This window comes from Numenius arquata, chromosome 6 (genome assembly GCF_964106895.1).
Source record: "Numenius arquata chromosome 6, bNumArq3.hap1.1, whole genome shotgun sequence".
In the NCBI taxonomy this organism is placed as follows: domain Eukaryota; kingdom Metazoa; phylum Chordata; class Aves; order Charadriiformes; family Scolopacidae; genus Numenius; species Numenius arquata.
Window position 1 is genome coordinate 42,910,433 of NC_133581.1, and position 16,601 is coordinate 42,927,033.

The window sequence follows — 16,601 nt, forward strand, 5'->3', positions numbered from 1 at the left end:
ACATGAAACCGTTTCACTTTCAGAGGAGTCTGCAGACTACCATCAGTTTCACTCCTTTTTTTGCCAGAACACCTCAAAGCTCATCTGAAAGGGTTGGGTAGTTATTCCTCAGCCACTCCTAATAAAATGGAAATTAACATTCTGCCACTATATGGAAAGAGAAAAGATTAAAGTAGCTTAACTACTTCTTACCATGTTTCAATACTGCCTGCTATCTGTCAGCTGCAGGAGAAGCTGGTCTGTCGCCAGGCTGTACTGTATTTGGTGGATGAGCTATTTTTATTTCATTAATAATGCTTGGCACTCAACGCCCACTGGTGATATCCTATAAATGTCACTAATTATGAGTTTGGCACTCTAGCTCATGGCCATGGAGCGGGCTCTACTCAAATGTATTTATTAGGGATTCTTCATTTGTTCAATTACTGTCCAAAGTGGGTTAGTTCATTTGGTTCTGTTGACTGAAGGGGTGAGGGGCAGAAGGGGAAGAGAAGAAGAAAGAGGGAAGACAGGGTTTGGTGTTGGTAAGTGTCCTTGATTGGTACTGGGGAATTCTATACTGGGAGTGCCTCTGAGGTCTGTGTGGGAACGCTTGTCTGATCCACTTTGATTAAAGATCTGCCCCAAATATGTTTTACATTATTCCTCGTGCCTGAAGGCTAAAAAAGGCAGCACAGCACTCTGATGGCGTGTGGGCTGTGCCTGCAGGTTCTGCAGGGTGCAATCCTTGATGGGAACCTGTCTCTTATGTGATAATTTGCCATATACCCAATTGCTGTCAAACAGGGAATATCTCTATGGCATTTTTGATGTGTAAAACAGTTCCAGAGAGGAAACACTTAAGGGTAGGAAAAATATTTGCCTTTCAAATATGCTCTACCATACTGGCCTTAGGAATTGGTGGGGTCTCAAATGGAAGGACAAGTTTCATTCCACTTGACTGACTTACTAATTTATTTCTGTCCTGATTTCTATCATCATTCCACACATATGAGAGAATTGCTGCGGCAGGCTCTTACACACCTTTGTGGAGGGTTTAACTTGCCCTGTTTCTCAGGGATGGGTTTTCCTAGGGCAGGGGCTGTTTGGGAGAGTTGAGGCAGCCTGCTCAGCGTGGGTGGAGGTAAGGTGGAGGACTGCCTGGTGCAGGGATTGAAACGGTGGGTAATTCTTGAGATAGACCATAATACTCCTTCCAATTCCTGCTTTCCAGGCACGAGTCCATCTCTGCCCTGTCCTCTGTGCCTGCACTCTCATCAGACAGTGACAAGGATGGCGAAGATGAAGGGAATGATGAAGATGAGCTACGTGGGCTGCAGTCTTTCCATATTCAGTCCAACTGCAGCACTGAGAGAGACTCAGGTATAAATGGGAGAGGGGCGTGGGCAGAGATGGAGAAAAATGGCATGAATGTGAAGTGGGGGGAAGATGAGAGACACTGGCTCAGATATGGGCAGAAAGAGAAAGACCAAGACAGAAACAGATGGCTCGACACTAGTGGGTAATGTGGAGTTACCCGTTTCTGCATTCGAAGAGGGGTGCATTTGGGAGTTCTCTGATTAGGAATCCAGTTGTTAAATTGCCAAGTTTCTTGCTAGTTCCAACTGGCCAAACAAATTTTGAGTTAGTGTCCTGGGCTTGAGTCTACAAGCTATTAGAAGTCCACAGAAGCCAAAAGAGATCTCATGAAGGATTCTAGAGATGTCTAATAAAACTGACAATAGAGATTACCATTACAAATTTGAGGTATTTTTACCACAGATGCTACTGTGTATCAGAGCAGGGTTTTTTCCCAAGCCTTTGGTGGGCCACTGCACTGTGGCAGATGTTCTGCAATGGGTCTGCTGAGTCAGTGAAGATATTACATAAAAAAGTACGCCTCCATTAAAATTTGGATGCAATTATTTGTTAGCCTATGGGAAAGCATGTGTTGGCAGTGGTCAGCTGGTTCAAAAAGTGTAGGAATGCTGCCTTTGAGGAAAGATGAGGTAAGAGGTCTTTAAAAAGCTGGACTGTTGGCCAAGGATGTAAACTAGGTATATACCTTTTTCCCTTTCCAGATCCAGACCTTACCCTCTCAAGAAGCCTTTCCCATTGGGAAATGAGGAGGGTGAGTTACTAAACCTTCATGTTGCATTTCTTGTCATAAGGAAATTGAAAAAGAGATTAGAGATTCCCATGGAGATTAAAAACTTCATGCTCCCTGGTGGGAAAGGTGCAGCTGCAGTGGGAAACCATTGAGAAGCCTCTCTGTGAAGAATGACTTGGGGATGGCAAAATAGAGCCTAGATAAGAGACAGTTTCACATGGGTTTATTACATCTTTTTCATCAGATGTTATGCTTTTGTCCCCTTCATTTCTGGGCTGAATGTCACGTAGTGCTGAAGCTGATCATACAGTTGGATCCGAGCAAGGGATTTAAATGTTCAGTTATGCAAGAAGCAGCAACAAAAGTATCATCTTTATTTGATGCCTTATGATTACAGGAGGAATTTTAAGCTGTCTCACAGACAGCTTTGGGGCTTTTATGGAGATGCACATAATTGTGTTTTCCTGTGGGTCTTGTGTTTTCTCTCCTTTTTTTCCCTCAGCAGAAGTCAGTCCCTAAGTCTGCCTTTCTTTCCATTTCCTTCAGGCCAAAGAGATAGCGGCGATCCAGCGCTCAGAGGCACCAATGAGCAAAATGCCCCGGCAACGTGGGCGCTGGTCACAGCCAACCAGCAACATAGAGATGACTGTGAAATCCATGCTTGACTTGCGTCAGTTGGAGTCTTTCTCTGTTTCCCGTTCTCCGAGTCGAGACTCGCTGTCTCAAAACAGCAATGGGGATGACAGAGAAGACCAGGCAGATCTTCCTGTGCACATCAACAAAGTAAGGGCAGTACTACTCTGAGGAGGTGAATCTACTCTGAGTGCCTCTGTCCTGCCTCTGTATATTATTACCTACGTTTATTACTACCGGATGCCATTCTTTCTGTCTTTAGAGGTGGCTCTAAATGCCTTCTGAGAAACCTGTTTAGGTATCTCTTTTGTAGTTAGTACTCCTGCAGCGTGTTATCTTATAGCAGAGCCCATATGGGATCAAGGTTTCTTTCCAATGACAGGGAACACCTTGTGTTTTCTTTTAGCTCTGATTATTTATGGCAAAAACAAGCTGAGAAGATGAGCTCGGAATTACAGATGTGTACCTGATTACCTGTTAGCTCACTCTGCTGGGGTGCATTTTCTTGACTTCAGTAGCCACTGAAATGTGGCTCGTAAGACACCCATAGTTGTGGGCTGTGCTAGGTTAAGTTCTCTTTAATCTTTGTATCGATGAGTCACAGCAAGTAATGCGTGCTCATACCTCAGAAGGCTAATGCCTGTTTTCCAGAAGCAGTCTGTCCTGGTGCCTAACTTCATTAGAGTTTTTCTTTCGTTTATAACTGCATGACTGAGAAGAGGATTGGGCTCGCTGCATGCAGTAAATCAGTGTTTTTCAGCTGTGGCCCACACGCTTCTCTGAACTATGTCTGATCAGTCTGTAAAAGGTAATGGAAGAACCTGCTGCCACAAGGCTTACACTCTTGATATGTGGTCAAAGAGGGGTGGGGAGTCCAGTACTTTATCACAGAATTTTAGGGCACTGCAAACAGGAAACAAAATAGGAAACCACAGTAGTAGTCTGTCAAGTTTAGTAAATAAGGAACAGGAAAGACATAGGAGTGCTGTGTTTTCTGATCTCAGATTTATGATCGTATTCTGTGCTGTAATGTGTAGTTTCTAGCTCTGCACACCACTTGCTGACTTAAGGAAAAACACTGGTAATATCTAGTTTTCTCTCTTTTTAATCCAGGTTGGCAGCTCAGTCCCTCCCCAAGATAACCGGTCTTGTGTGCGACCCCAAGTGATTCGCCTTGTGTCTTGTGAAGAGGGGATTTTCTCTCAGGAACTGGAACCTTCTGAGAGTGAGGAGTGTGTAATCTACCCTGAGCAAGATGAAATCCATCCCACAGACTCTAGCAGGTTAAAAATAAGCTCTCTGCTGTGCACAGCTTAGACATTTCTGGTTTAGTTTGCTTGCAGCTTGTGTGGTAACTTGGATGAGTTGACTTACTGCCTGATTGATGCCAGGCATGTCTAGTTGAGAGTTTTATACCAGCCTGATGCTAGAGAAATCTGAAACTAAGAAAGCACTATTAAAATAATCTTTCTTCTGAGGAAACTGCACATTAGCAGCCTCCTCCAAGTTTTGGGTTTGTTTTTTTTGTTGAATATACAACTTGGGAGCAGCCTTTTTGCTTTCTTCCTTATCTGGGTTGATATAAGCAAGGGAAAACTTGGAAGCTGGAAAACCAGCCAGCAGTGACGTATACATGGCAGTGAAATGTCTGCCCAGCAGAAATGACAGGACACTATTATTTATGACAATTTCAAACCTAATTGGGCAAGAATTTAACAAATGTAGTATGTCATGACCCTTTTGTGGGAAATAGATGGAATTGAAAAGGACACTGGAGACAGTGGAGACCTTTTTTCTTTCTCCCTCCGCTGTTTCTTCTGTTTTAATTTTACCTCACTTAATTTTCAGTTTCATTCTGTATTCCATTTTTTTTCCCTTCCCTGAATTTAATTCTTCCCTTCCTGTCTTAACCTGACGCTAATAGCTGTTTAATTTCCTCCGTCTCCTCCTGCTCTGTTACAAAGAGTGGGCTGATAGCTTTAGATGGGCTTTTACGCAAGAGTGCATGCCAAGATTTTGCAGTTGAAGCTGCTAGGTTTCTCCTAGTTTCTCTTTATTTACATTTTAAATTTTATTATGATAACACTTGAACAGAGCAGACCCATGTGCTGCTCCATCATGTAAGAAAGGGAGGTGCTCTTGTGATGTTGGACACAAACTGGACACATCTCAAAGTACATAGAGTTTGCAAGCTGCCAGGGGAAATTTGCCATTCGGTTCCCTTGAGTGACTTCTGCTTCCTACCTTATATTGGAGTACGTCTGAAACCGAAGTATTTCATAAAATGGAAAACTGAAGTCCTCAGGCATCAGGCAAAAGAACGGTGCTGGTGTCAAATGACAAAATAAGACTCGCGAAATCACAACAGAAATCGGGAACCCTGTCCTACAACGTTGTATTTTTCTATGATTTTTGTATAATTCAGTAAATTAGTCTTGCTCAAACCCAGAATCTTCTCTATTTTGAACACAGAAGTTGCCCAAAGAAGCAAGTCATAAACATGGGGAAAATGGTATATTAGGGCTCAAATCTACTATCCACGCAGGTATAGGCCTGGTTTTAGTCCCTTTTTCATTACATAGAGCACTACAGTTTGTTCCTCACCTATGCTGGAAACGAAGCCAGGGCAGTGCAGCGCGGGTGCCTGGTAATCACGGGAAACTGACAACGCCCAGCAAGTCAGACAGTCCCCTTGAGACTTCACTGTCCAAGCTTAATGAAATGCAAAAAATATACTGTGTAATGGTGAGAGAAATCAACTTTTTTTTCTCTTTAAAGCCTTACTTTTATAATCAAAGGTGTTACTGTCACAGGTAAGGCCTTATTACAGTTAGAACACGCTTCTTTACATGTAAAACAAATAAATATCTTTTCTAGTGCTGTATCTTTCCTGTCTCTCTTGTAGTGAGTTCCAGGTAAAAGCTCTGCCCCATGGGAAGCTCAGTAGAGGTTATCACAGTAATGGATGCCCAGACAAACACAGTCCTGACAGTGCCTGCTCTGTAGATTACAGCAGCAGTCGTCTGTCCAGCCCAGACCATCCAAATGAAGGTAAGATGCAAAGACATTATTAAGTGTGTATTTATATGTGAAGTGGAACACTGCAAAAACTTGCCAGGGCGGGTCTGTACCGTGTTTAGCAGTTGCTATCCTGATCTCTAATACTTGATCGTCTTCATGAGCTGAACTGAGGTCACCCTCCTATTGTTAGCATTGCTGTAAAGGTTCAGGCGCACTTGAACAGGCACTTTAGTGAAGCCACTGTAGAAACCAGAGTGGGTTTCCACACTGTTGAGTGAAACTTCCCTTGTGCGCCTTTGGATTTCTTTTACCTTGGTAGGTATGGAGGCAGGCTTAGTGCTGATTATCCCGTGGGCTATGCTGTTCATGGGATATGGTAGATTAGGGAATTATACTTAATGCTGACCGACTTTTGCTTTAACATTCTAGGTTCAATTTAGCATCTTTGCTGAGTATTTTTTTTTTCAGCCTGGCTAATGTTACTGTGATTATGCTATTAGAGCATTGGGATTTTTGCCTTTTCCCAGATTCTGAAAGCACTGAACCCCTGAGTGTGGACGGTGTCTCAGACCTGGAGGGAGAGGAAGGAGAGGAGGATGTGGGTACTACCATGCCAGAAGGAGAAATCCCCCAGACGCCTGATCAGGAGAAGTTCCTTAAACATCATTTTGGGTCCCTGGGCAGCAACGATGGAAAAGGTACAGGACTCTGCGCAGTGAGGGGAATTTGTGAGGTCACTCCAGGTTTGCTCCCTGTATGAATCAAACCAGGCTACAAAATCCACTGTGCTTTCATGGGGTGTGTGTATGAGGGGGCAAAAATGGGGAACCACTGCAGAGAGGCCTAAAGAAGAGCAACACCTGATAACTCCATCGGTCTGCGTGTAAGTTTGTGTGGATGAGATTAGGGTTTGTGTCAGTTTGGGTTAAGTATTGCCCCTGGAATTCTGAAGAGCCGTTCTCTTGTTCCCGGACTAGTTTTTCCTGTTGTATATGAAAGTATTAACTGCGTGTTCACCACCACCCCCACCAGCCCCCCCCCGCCTCCCATAGGTGACATGTAGTGGCCTCTAGTGGTATATTAAGGCAATAACAAATGTCACAAAAGAAAAGGCCGAAATGCTGGGTGGAGGGAGAGAATAAGAGGAGACATCAGAGTGGCAAACGAGCTGGTTAGTCTTTATCGACCAACTCCAGAACAAAGCGTATCTTTTCAGAATTGATACTAGTTTCAGGCAGCAATAACTATGTGAGTTGTCTGTTTTCTTCTTTTTTTTTTTTTGTCTCCTCCTTGGATTGGTTTGTTTTCTGTTTGATGCCTCACAGTCCTACAGGCAGGATAGGACACAAAGGGAAGCAAAAAAGGAGGAGACATACCCTTAGGGAGAGTAAGAGTCTAAGGCAGAGTAATCTAAGTAGAACAAAAAAAGCAAAGGCAATGAAATTATTTCATTCTCTGTGGTTTTAGCTCAAAAAATCCCCTTGGATATGGGGGAACGTTTGATAGTCTCTGTGATAAGAAAATGCATGTGTCAGAATGTTTGGTCTGTAACTAAACTACTCCCTTTTTCTTTCCCCTTTAACCAAAATTTTTAGGTGGCTCATGTAGGAATCTGGAAAGAACTGAAAACCTCAGCATTTCCTCTCGCTTTCTTTCCCAGTCCCCGGCTCTCAGGTATGGCTCTGCTTCTTTTGAGTGTCTCTCTCTTTCTGTTTTTGCTGGTATAAGTAGGTCTTGTGCTAGGCCCTGGGTCAAAACAGTTGAGCAAACTTGTGGCCTTGGTGTGCCTTGGCACAGCAAAGTTGCAGCACAGCACCTGGCAGGCTGGCTGTGATTTGGGCAGGCCACCCTGCGTCACTTTAGCTGTTCTGTTTCTTCCTAAAGCAACACTGTTGTTTTGTTCTTTTTTACTCTTTCAGCAATGTGCTTAATTGTTTCGTGATTAATGCCTTGATTGATTAAGCTGGAAGAACAGCTAATTATCTAATTTACTCTTCACTGTTTATGCTCTGTTTATTCTTTTGCATTTCATTCAGCTTGGACAATGAAAGTAGGCTTGTCAACTTTTCCTTTGTTTTACAGTCCGTTCTTACGCAGCTTTGTTTTTCCTTCTCATGCCTTCACAGGGTGCTCTACTGTCTCATACAAAGCCCCGTAGGGATATTGTTCTTCAAAAAAACCTCAACCCTGAAGCACCCCAAAAGGCCCCTTCAAGCTGTTTCCCTTGTTTAAAAAAAAAATCCCAACAAAATGAAGAAACAAAAAAGAACAAAAAACGGGGTAGATACTTTTGTTGATTTTGGTTCATAAATGTTTAAAACAAGCAAATACTCCTATGTTCCTTTAAAATGACAAACTGAATTCTCAGCTCAAAATAATTTCATTGCATAGGACTGAGCAGATTTGGGTACATCTTCTGTGGTTCACCAGCTGTGTCTAGATTCACGATGATAGGGCAAATTTTTTGTCATTGCTGTCTTCAGCTGCTGTTGCTTCTGTCAGGAGTGCCTCTTAGTCCACCTTGCGTTGGGACTGTATGTTTGGGAAGAAAGCCAGTGGTTAGCTATTGTGTAAACTTCTGGAGAGTTGCAATGGTGAATGAAAGAAGTCACTGGCGCTCTAGAGATGCAACAGGAGAGGTAGTTTTAGGTTATGAAAACCTCTGGGCTTTTATTCTATTCAGCTGTTCAAACATATCAGATTTGAAACTTGCCTCCTTTGCCAAGTAAGCCCACTGTGCTTGTCTGAAGTGGAGAGGAAGAGGGAATTAGGCTTTACCTTTAGAAGGTACTGACCAGCTTTCCTAGTAATTACGCTTTCATAATGTTAGAAAAGCATAATTACATTTTTTAGGGTATCTTAGAATTGAAAATATTTCATTGCTAGTAAGGTGAGCTGAGAGAAAAGACCTGCCCTGACTTTGCCCAGTCTTCCCTCTGCCTGGAATTTTCCTTCTCTCTTGCTTTCACCTTTTACAGTGTCCCCCCTGGAAACGGTGGCCCAATGCTATCTGTGATCGTGCAGCCTAAGGTCAAAAGACTGAAGATCAGTGCTTCCAGGGATGAGTAGCATGAAGTGTTAACAGCCTAGGGCATTTTTGGCTTAAAAAAAAATCCAGATAGGGAAAGACTCTTTATCCCAGAGAAACTGGCTTAATGTGTGTGCCTGTATGTCCAGGGCAACATGCTTCCTTGTTTTAACTGGGATTTCTTTATTGTGCTCTCTAGACGATTGTCACTCTCTTCGTCAAATCTGATACTGGATTCAAAGCCCATCGAGCCGCCAACGCAGACCAATCGGCTTACACCAGACCTGTTGAAAAATGGCAGCGACCATCCTGGTGATGCATTGGAGAACAGCCAGCTCCTGGAGAGTGTAAATTCAAATCGGACTGTTTATGTCCAGAAAAAACGCAGATCAGCTTTGGAGGCCAGCAGAGTTGGTATGGCTCCTGGACGGGTCATTGCGTCCTTTCCAGAAGGCCCTGTGAATGCAGTGATGAGAAAGGCGCAGTCAGTGCATGACCTCGTTCATGAGGGTAAGGACACAGGTTGAAATGATGGTATAAACCCAAGATTGAAATGGGGAGATTTGAGCTTGAGTAGAAATTTAAATTAAGGTTATGTCTTTCTGCATTCCGAGCTACGGGCTTGCATGTCTTCTAACTCTTAGCCTGTCAAGGGAAAATATTTTTAATTTGTAATGCAGATGCTGGTCTCTTAATTATCAGTCTCTGATACTTGTCTGGCAGCTGTGGGAGGAGCAATGCCAGAGGTGAAATGAACTATTTGCAAAGAAATTCTTTCTTGCTGTGGGTGGTTGCTTCAGGCCAAGACTGAAGCTCCCCAGGGTGGGGAGGAGAGAAAGAGAGAAGGAGGAGACAGTAAGAGGGATCTTACTGTATCCATGCATTCTGTGTGAAAGAACTCAATTTTTGAAACAATCAACTCATGGACCATCAATAAGCACTCAGTTTGTTTTTTTTAAAAAAAAACAACCCAAGTTTTTGCCTGCTTCCTCTGGCCTCTCAGTTAATGGTCATGGTGGTCTGAGGTCTTCTGGCCATACACTTTAAGAACAAGTCTCTCCTATCAGGTAAGCAGCAGTGTGTGAGCAGGATGAGGGATAGGTAAAAAAGAAAGCTGTTGAGGCTTGGTGATACTAACCTGAAGTAGTGGTTGAGTGCACCTCTCCCAGGGTCTGGGCTGAGGCACATAGACTGGAGCAGCTCTGTTACTTTCCGATTTTGGAATTCACTGCAGGCTCTTGTCTATTTTTGGTATGTTTGTCTGTTTAATTTTCACAGATAAGGGTCCTGGAGTGATATCTTCTGTCAAGCAGCGTCCTCAGACTCTTTTGGTGGTTGAGAAGGATCCCAGACCTAACAATTGCAGGGTGTTATCAGCCAGTATGTTGAAGATGGATGGATCTGGTGCTCTGCTGGCCAAAGATGTCAGGGCTGCAAAATCAAAGTCCTACATGAACCCCACAACCAGCTTCCGGGCTAAGATGTCAAGGAGTGTATCTGTAGGGGAAAATCTGTACCTTGGTTACTCCACCGAAATGTTGACTGATGGGAGGACTAGCCCTCCAGTGGCAGAGAAGACACAGTTTAGTTCTACAGCAGATGCTGAGAAGATTAAGCTACCAGCAAAAGAAAATGTTCCAGTGAAGCCAGCACTTCAGCCAGTTGTAAACTGCTCATCTCCCAAGTCCTTCCACAGCAAGTTGGCATCGTCAAACCGAGCACATCTAATTCTTGACATTCCCAAGCCATTGCCTGATAGACCCACACTGGCCTCCTTCTCACCCACTACCAAACCAAAAACCCTACTTGAGCCACAGTCTCCGCAGTCACCTGCTGGGGCCTGCAAAAGGAAACCCTCTTTTCCTGAGGGCCGAGCCTCCAAGAGGGAGAATCAAACTGCTGGGTCTCCGGTTTCTGGTAAAGAGATCCCAACAGGACTTGCTAAGGAGAGCCCAGTGGAGAGTCCAGTCTCAAGGACAGGTTGCCAGGATGAGCCAGGGGTCACTAATCCAAAACTGAGGGAGTTGTCAGAGGGCCGGCACCTAAGGTCTCCTGAAGGTACACTGCCCAGGTGCAGGGAGCGGGTCACCGGCATCGCCTGTGTATTAGACAATCAACCTGGACTTTGCCCACTAGACCCCATCAGGCCGAGGTCTCCTACATCTATAACTGCCTCGGCACAGGTCTCAGGTGTGCATGGATACCCATCTCTTCTCTTCTCCCTTCTGTCTCCTGTCTTTGTGAACCGCCTCACGATCCCATCACATTTCTTTACGTCCAGCTTCTGGCCTGTCTCGTCTTGTCTGCACCTGTCTCGTTCCATAAGCCATCCCCTCAATGGTGAGACACTTCTTCAACCTGACATCTTTTTCTCAGTCTTAAATTTCCATTTCCTCTGGGTCTTAACGTCTGAAGGTCCTTTTCACCTGAATGTTTTGTAGAACTCAGCACTTTCATGGTTTTAGTCATAGTTACCTGTAGGGGCTCAAAGCTCTTTCTAATAAATACTAAAAGCTGATGTACTGGGAAGGTTACATCCCCTGTGCCCCTCTCAGCATATCTGACTGGCAGATGAAGATGCAGGCCAACATGTGCTACCTGAACCTAGCAAGCACAGGTGGTGGTGACAGTGAAGTTATGCCAGGCAGCTCAGGCTTTACGTGGTTAATGTGCAAGTGTGCAGCGTCCTGAAGGGTTTGCATACAGTTTTCTCGCATGAGATAAGGCTTGACCAAGGTGAGTTCCTTGCTGTAGCCACCTGTGAGAGCGAGAAAGTCTCTGCTGCTGTCACTCTGTTTTGAGGACGTGTCTGCACGCAGGGTATGCAATGCATGTGCAGGTCTAGCCTTTGGGTTTGAGCATAAAGAACATGGATTAATTTTTGAACAATCTCTAGTCTGGAGAAAAGGTACAAGGTGGGAAACTGTTTTAGATGCTGACAACAGCTCTTGGGTCTGTTACGGGCCCTCGTTTAATGTACATGAATCAAATTAAAACAATCAGGTAACTTCAAACTGAAGCAAAAATCCTGCCCTCCAAGGCAGGAAAAGCTCCAGTGGCAGAGACGGCACAGTTTAGTCCCACAGCATCTGCTGCAGGATTAAAACCTCCACAAGTTTTTCTTTTGTGTCACAACCTGAAAGGAAATATGCCTTCCTGGAATAGGCAGCTGAGTCGTGCAGTAGGAAGCTGGATGTTAACCACTGCACAGATACCTTGTACCTTCAGGGAGCTGCACGGTGCACAGTTTTTAATCCCTCTTGCTATGTTGTTCTTATTCATATCTGAGAAGGGACACCTCTAATCCTCTGATCAATTGCCTGCTGTGGTGCCAGGCGCAATGGTTAAGCACAATATTTCTGCACTGAAGTATTGCAGAGGGATAATGTGGTTTTGATGCACTGTTTTTCCTTTTTGCATTTCTAGAGGGATCAAACACCCTAAGACTGAAGCACTCTTATGCAAAACAGGAAATGTGGAGCCTTGTCTGAGGGACCTGCTGTCCTTATACCATAGGGTAGCGAACAGAACAGCGAGTGCATCTAAAACTTTCAGGCCATACCCCCACAGGGGTGAGGTTTCCTCCAGCAGCAGATGCAGCCCGGAGCTGTGGAATCTCATTCTACACCTGAGCTGTACAGTCCAATTGTCTCTACTCTGTAGGCTTAGTTTTCTCTTCTAGACTTGGGAATCAAGCTATGTATCACATGGGGTTAGGTCAGTTGCTAGGAATCTTTGTTTGCAGAATTAGCACAGATAGCGCAGAGAGAGCAATTTTTCTGCAGCAATGATTATTATTTTTTTAAAAGCAACTCCCAATACATAGCAGCCAACTCCCAATAGCCCTTACAGGGTATTTAGCAGCATCCTTTAGTGAGTTAGGATGATTTAGTACAGTGGACCCCCAATTTTTTTTTTTTTTTTCCTCAACACACAGCTGCCAGCCTTCAGCTTCTTGCAGAACACGTTTCCACAACTTTTAGTGGTAGATGCTGGAAAAGCTGTTCAGATCCAACCTGGCTATTGCTGTGAACAATTTACGGTGGCTTCTGAGGATCATAGTGTGGCAGTTTAGGGCTGACAGAGACCTATTCTGCTTCTGGCTTGCTCTGTGACTTTGGGTTTCCACTTAATTTTTCTGTTCTTCCATTTTCCTGCCTCTGTAACAGCTGCAGATTAAGAAACTTAAGTGTTTTTGTTAAAGCATTTTGACATCTACAGTTAAAATGCTGTTTATTGTTGCTGTGTTTAATATTCTCTGCTAGTTTCTGAAGAGCTCTGCTCTGCACACCCGAGAGGCAGAAAATACCTGTCACTCGAGCATTTACGTTATGTTTGTGACCTCTCTTCAGACTGGCAGCTCGCAAAGCTGGAGACCAGCATAAAAAGCACAATCAGAGGAGAAATCCAGAAATGATCATGAGAAGAAGCAGCTGGGTTTAAAACAAAAAGAGGGGAGAGGGGGAGCAGCCAAAAAAAAAAAAAAAAAAGGCAGGAATCTTGGACTGCACTGAAGCCCACTGTGCTCAAACTCTACAAGGTTGGGTGATTTGGGAACAAAAAAAAAAGCAGCTGGAAGGATTTGTTCATGCTCCTTTGTTCTTCTAGATGTGTTTGTTTATGTATAAATAGATGGTTTTTTAGCTGTATTTGTTTACACACCATCTAGATGTATTCATAAAATTAACATCCCCTCCAGCCTGTTCAAAGATGGCATTCTTAGAAGTGCAGAAATAATAGAGCTAATGTGACCAAGTTTTGTTTTTAGGTAACTAAATGAAGTTGAATGGCCTTTGTCCAGGCCTTTGCAAAGTGAAGATAACTGCAGCCTCTGTGTGTGTCTATGTCTTTGTTCATGGTTTATGTCGAACTCATGAAAGTGTTAACTTTATTAAAACATTGCAGGCCTTCAGCTCTGATGCTTTGGAGATAATATACGGTGGAGGCAGGCAGAAGATGGTGTTTCCTCAGTTGCTTGCTTTTATTTTTCATTTTTGAACTATGGTGTATCAGCAGCGCATATCCTGGGTTGCTCAGAAATGTGGTTGTTGTGATTGAGTTTGTTTGTCAACATTCCTCTGGACCTCAGTCCTCACCAGAGAACACTGTAATAATTCAGTATAATCCTTCATCCTCAGCACTTTGTTGTAAACTGTGCAGAGGGATACATTTCAGGGAGTGTGCAGATTCAAACTTGAGTTTAATGATAATTGAGAATGGCAAGGGTAATCTGTGGATATCCTTGACTGTCGCATAAATTTGCAATCTGAGAAAAAACATTGTTGACCTTGGAGAGGCTAAAGACTGGAAAAATATGAATGTTTAAAATAAGCAGCATCTCTAGATGGTATGAAGGAAAGCTCATTTAGAACTTGCCTGTTTAATGAGTGGCTTAAACCAGTCCAAAAAATTGAATGAGAAGTGTGTGCAGATGGTCTTTCAAATATATATTTAAAAAAAAAAAAGTTTTCTTACCCAACTGTGAGATTGCGGATATTGGGGTGTGTCTGTGCCTTAGTTTGGTTTTTTTATTTTTCCCTCCACTTCAGAATCGTGCATCAGCGTGGAGCAGTGTGAGCACGTGGTATCTGAGCTCCAGGACAGCATGCGCAAAGCCCTTCATCTTTACCGCATGGTGAGTGACCTCAGACACGGGCTCTGTTACAGCCTGCGAGCATCAAATGTGTGTGCTTGCTGGTTCAAAGTGTTCTCTTGACTGGGTGTTACGTGACACAACCTGCCACTTGACTGCCCCTTAAGCTTCAACTGGGGAGGCAGGAACTCCTGATTTCCACCTTTTGGATTTTCCAATGGCTTGCTATGGTGCTCTGAGCAAATTAATTAACTTTTCGGTCTGTTTAGCCTAACTGTAAAATGAAGATAACAGCACGCTTTTCTTTCAAAGGGGTATTAGGGAGTTATTTAATATTTATACAGCGTATTGGAGATACGAAATATTATAGGAGCTTTAAGCTTTATTATCTCCATCTGTTCTCTGGCTTTGATGCCTGGGAAAAGGATTAGCAAACGTGAGATACCATGGGAATCCAGCTGTGAGAGGGAACAGGCAACCACTCGCCTCTCCCTCTCACTGCCAGACCGGAGTTACACACAAAGCAATAAAACAGCTCCTCGTTCCTTTGCTTAGCACTGATTTGTCAAGTCTCCCATAATAAGCATGAAACTTCCACAGTGAGCTTCTGCCACGTGGTCCTCTGCAGCTCTGGCCTTAGTACTGCATTAGCTCTCTGGCCTGGCTCCATCCCTGGGACCATCTGGCAGACGGGAAGAAAAGGAGACTTGACCCTAGTGCTGCACCTCCTTAGGCCCAGCATAAGGGGAGCATTACCCGAAAATGTGCTTTCCATCTCTGTCCTACTGGAGTAATGCCTCTGGATTTTGTGTGACCAGCAGCATTGGATGTGTGCCCTACTATATGACTAAATTGGCAGCCTTGAATGTTGGAGAAAAGGACACTTGAGTGGTCTGCAAATCGTCATGGCTTCGCTTCCTTTAAGGGCTGAAACTGCTTACTTGGTGCTCTACCTAAACCCCAATGCATTCTTTTTTTTCTTTTCCCTCTCTATTTTCAGGTGTTAAATGATACGGAGTCTTCTACTGACAAAGATAAAATAGCGGGCCTCCTGACAGAAACATTCTCCTCAATGAAGAAAGAATTGGACTCTCTGAAGGATGAGGAAGAGCTCCCAAAGGTTAAGGAGGTACTGGCAAAGCCACAAGATACCACTAGCCCACTGAATGAGGGATGTGGTGCCAATCTACCGAGTCCCAAGAGTTTGGGAGATGAGCAGACACTAGCTTTGCTGGAGCAGTACTCAGAGCTGTTGCTACAAGCTGTGGAACGACGCATGGACAAAAAACTCTAAGAGGGGAGGCTTTTGGGTGCTTGTGAATACACAGAAATAATCCCAAGATGAGGACCACAGAGAGAGCTTCAGACCGATGCTATCATCACACTGGTCTAGGGCTGGTGGGGAGACCTTGATAAATTGATTTCCTCAGGCCCCTACAACTGACTTGCTCTAATTCTTAGTGATGTGCTGGCCACAATTTTAATATTTTTTTTTTCCCCAATGGTCTTCAACTTCCTGTCTCTGGACAAAGTCTTGAAAGAGGAGTTTGGAGGAATTGCCTTGAAATTTCTTCATAGCCAGGAGGTCAGGATGTTTGGCATCTAAAGAAACAAAGAAAATCCAGTTAATCCAAGAAATTCTGAACTGCTGACTAAAAACAAAGGAGTCCAAGTGAAGCCAATCCCTTCCTCTCCAAGGCTTCAGGAGAGTCAAGAAGCAGACTTTTAATGGGTTTATTTATTAATTTATTTTTCTGACTGTTTCTCTACGTCACGTTTGTGGCTATTATCCTTGTCCTTTAACAAAAACTGTCAATCCCTTTGCCATATCCCAGCGAGAAACAATCTCTGTATAATGAACCCCAACAGGGAGACAGGCTGGAGTGTCTGTGCAATTAATGAACTGTTTTCTGCTTAAATCTCGTCTTGCTGTTCTTTCTTTTCCTGCCTTAGTTTTGTTACCTGGAGTAATCCTACTGTTGTCATGACAACCCTGTCTGCTTTTCTCTTGTCTCAAGACGGTCCCCCACACTGTATTTTATCTGCGTTCACCTCCAGGGAATGGCTCTGCAACCCGTGGGCCATGCTTTGGAGATAACTTAATGAGTTCTGTAGTGGTATTTTTAATCTGGAATTTGAGGTTATATTGATACTTCAGACTGGGTTTTCTGCAGACGTTTTAAAATGGGATTTCGATACAAGTATGAAAGTTTGATTCAGCCACCTTTCACAGTTAG

At 43.8% G+C, this 16,601-nt stretch overlaps 1 protein-coding gene across 1 annotated transcript in view; it reads left to right on the top strand.

Annotated features, from left to right (window-relative positions):
• The window catches only part of MAPKBP1 (mitogen-activated protein kinase binding protein 1), a 104,575-nt gene extending 88,294 nt beyond the window's left edge, over window positions 1-16,281 (top strand). Inside the window, exons 20-30 of the mRNA XM_074148884.1 lie at window positions 1,214-1,362; window positions 2,061-2,110; window positions 2,636-2,872; window positions 3,836-4,005; window positions 5,628-5,773; window positions 6,271-6,441; window positions 7,339-7,417; window positions 8,971-9,281; window positions 10,050-11,111; window positions 14,321-14,406; window positions 15,365-16,281. Coding sequence (XP_074004985.1) covers window positions 1,214-1,362; window positions 2,061-2,110; window positions 2,636-2,872; window positions 3,836-4,005; window positions 5,628-5,773; window positions 6,271-6,441; window positions 7,339-7,417; window positions 8,971-9,281; window positions 10,050-11,111; window positions 14,321-14,406; window positions 15,365-15,658 — 2,755 coding nt within the window. The 3' untranslated portion in view covers window positions 15,659-16,281. The remainder of the gene's footprint in view (window positions 1-1,213; window positions 1,363-2,060; window positions 2,111-2,635; window positions 2,873-3,835; window positions 4,006-5,627; window positions 5,774-6,270; window positions 6,442-7,338; window positions 7,418-8,970; window positions 9,282-10,049; window positions 11,112-14,320; window positions 14,407-15,364) is intronic.
• Window positions 16,282-16,601: the final 320 nt, after the last annotated feature.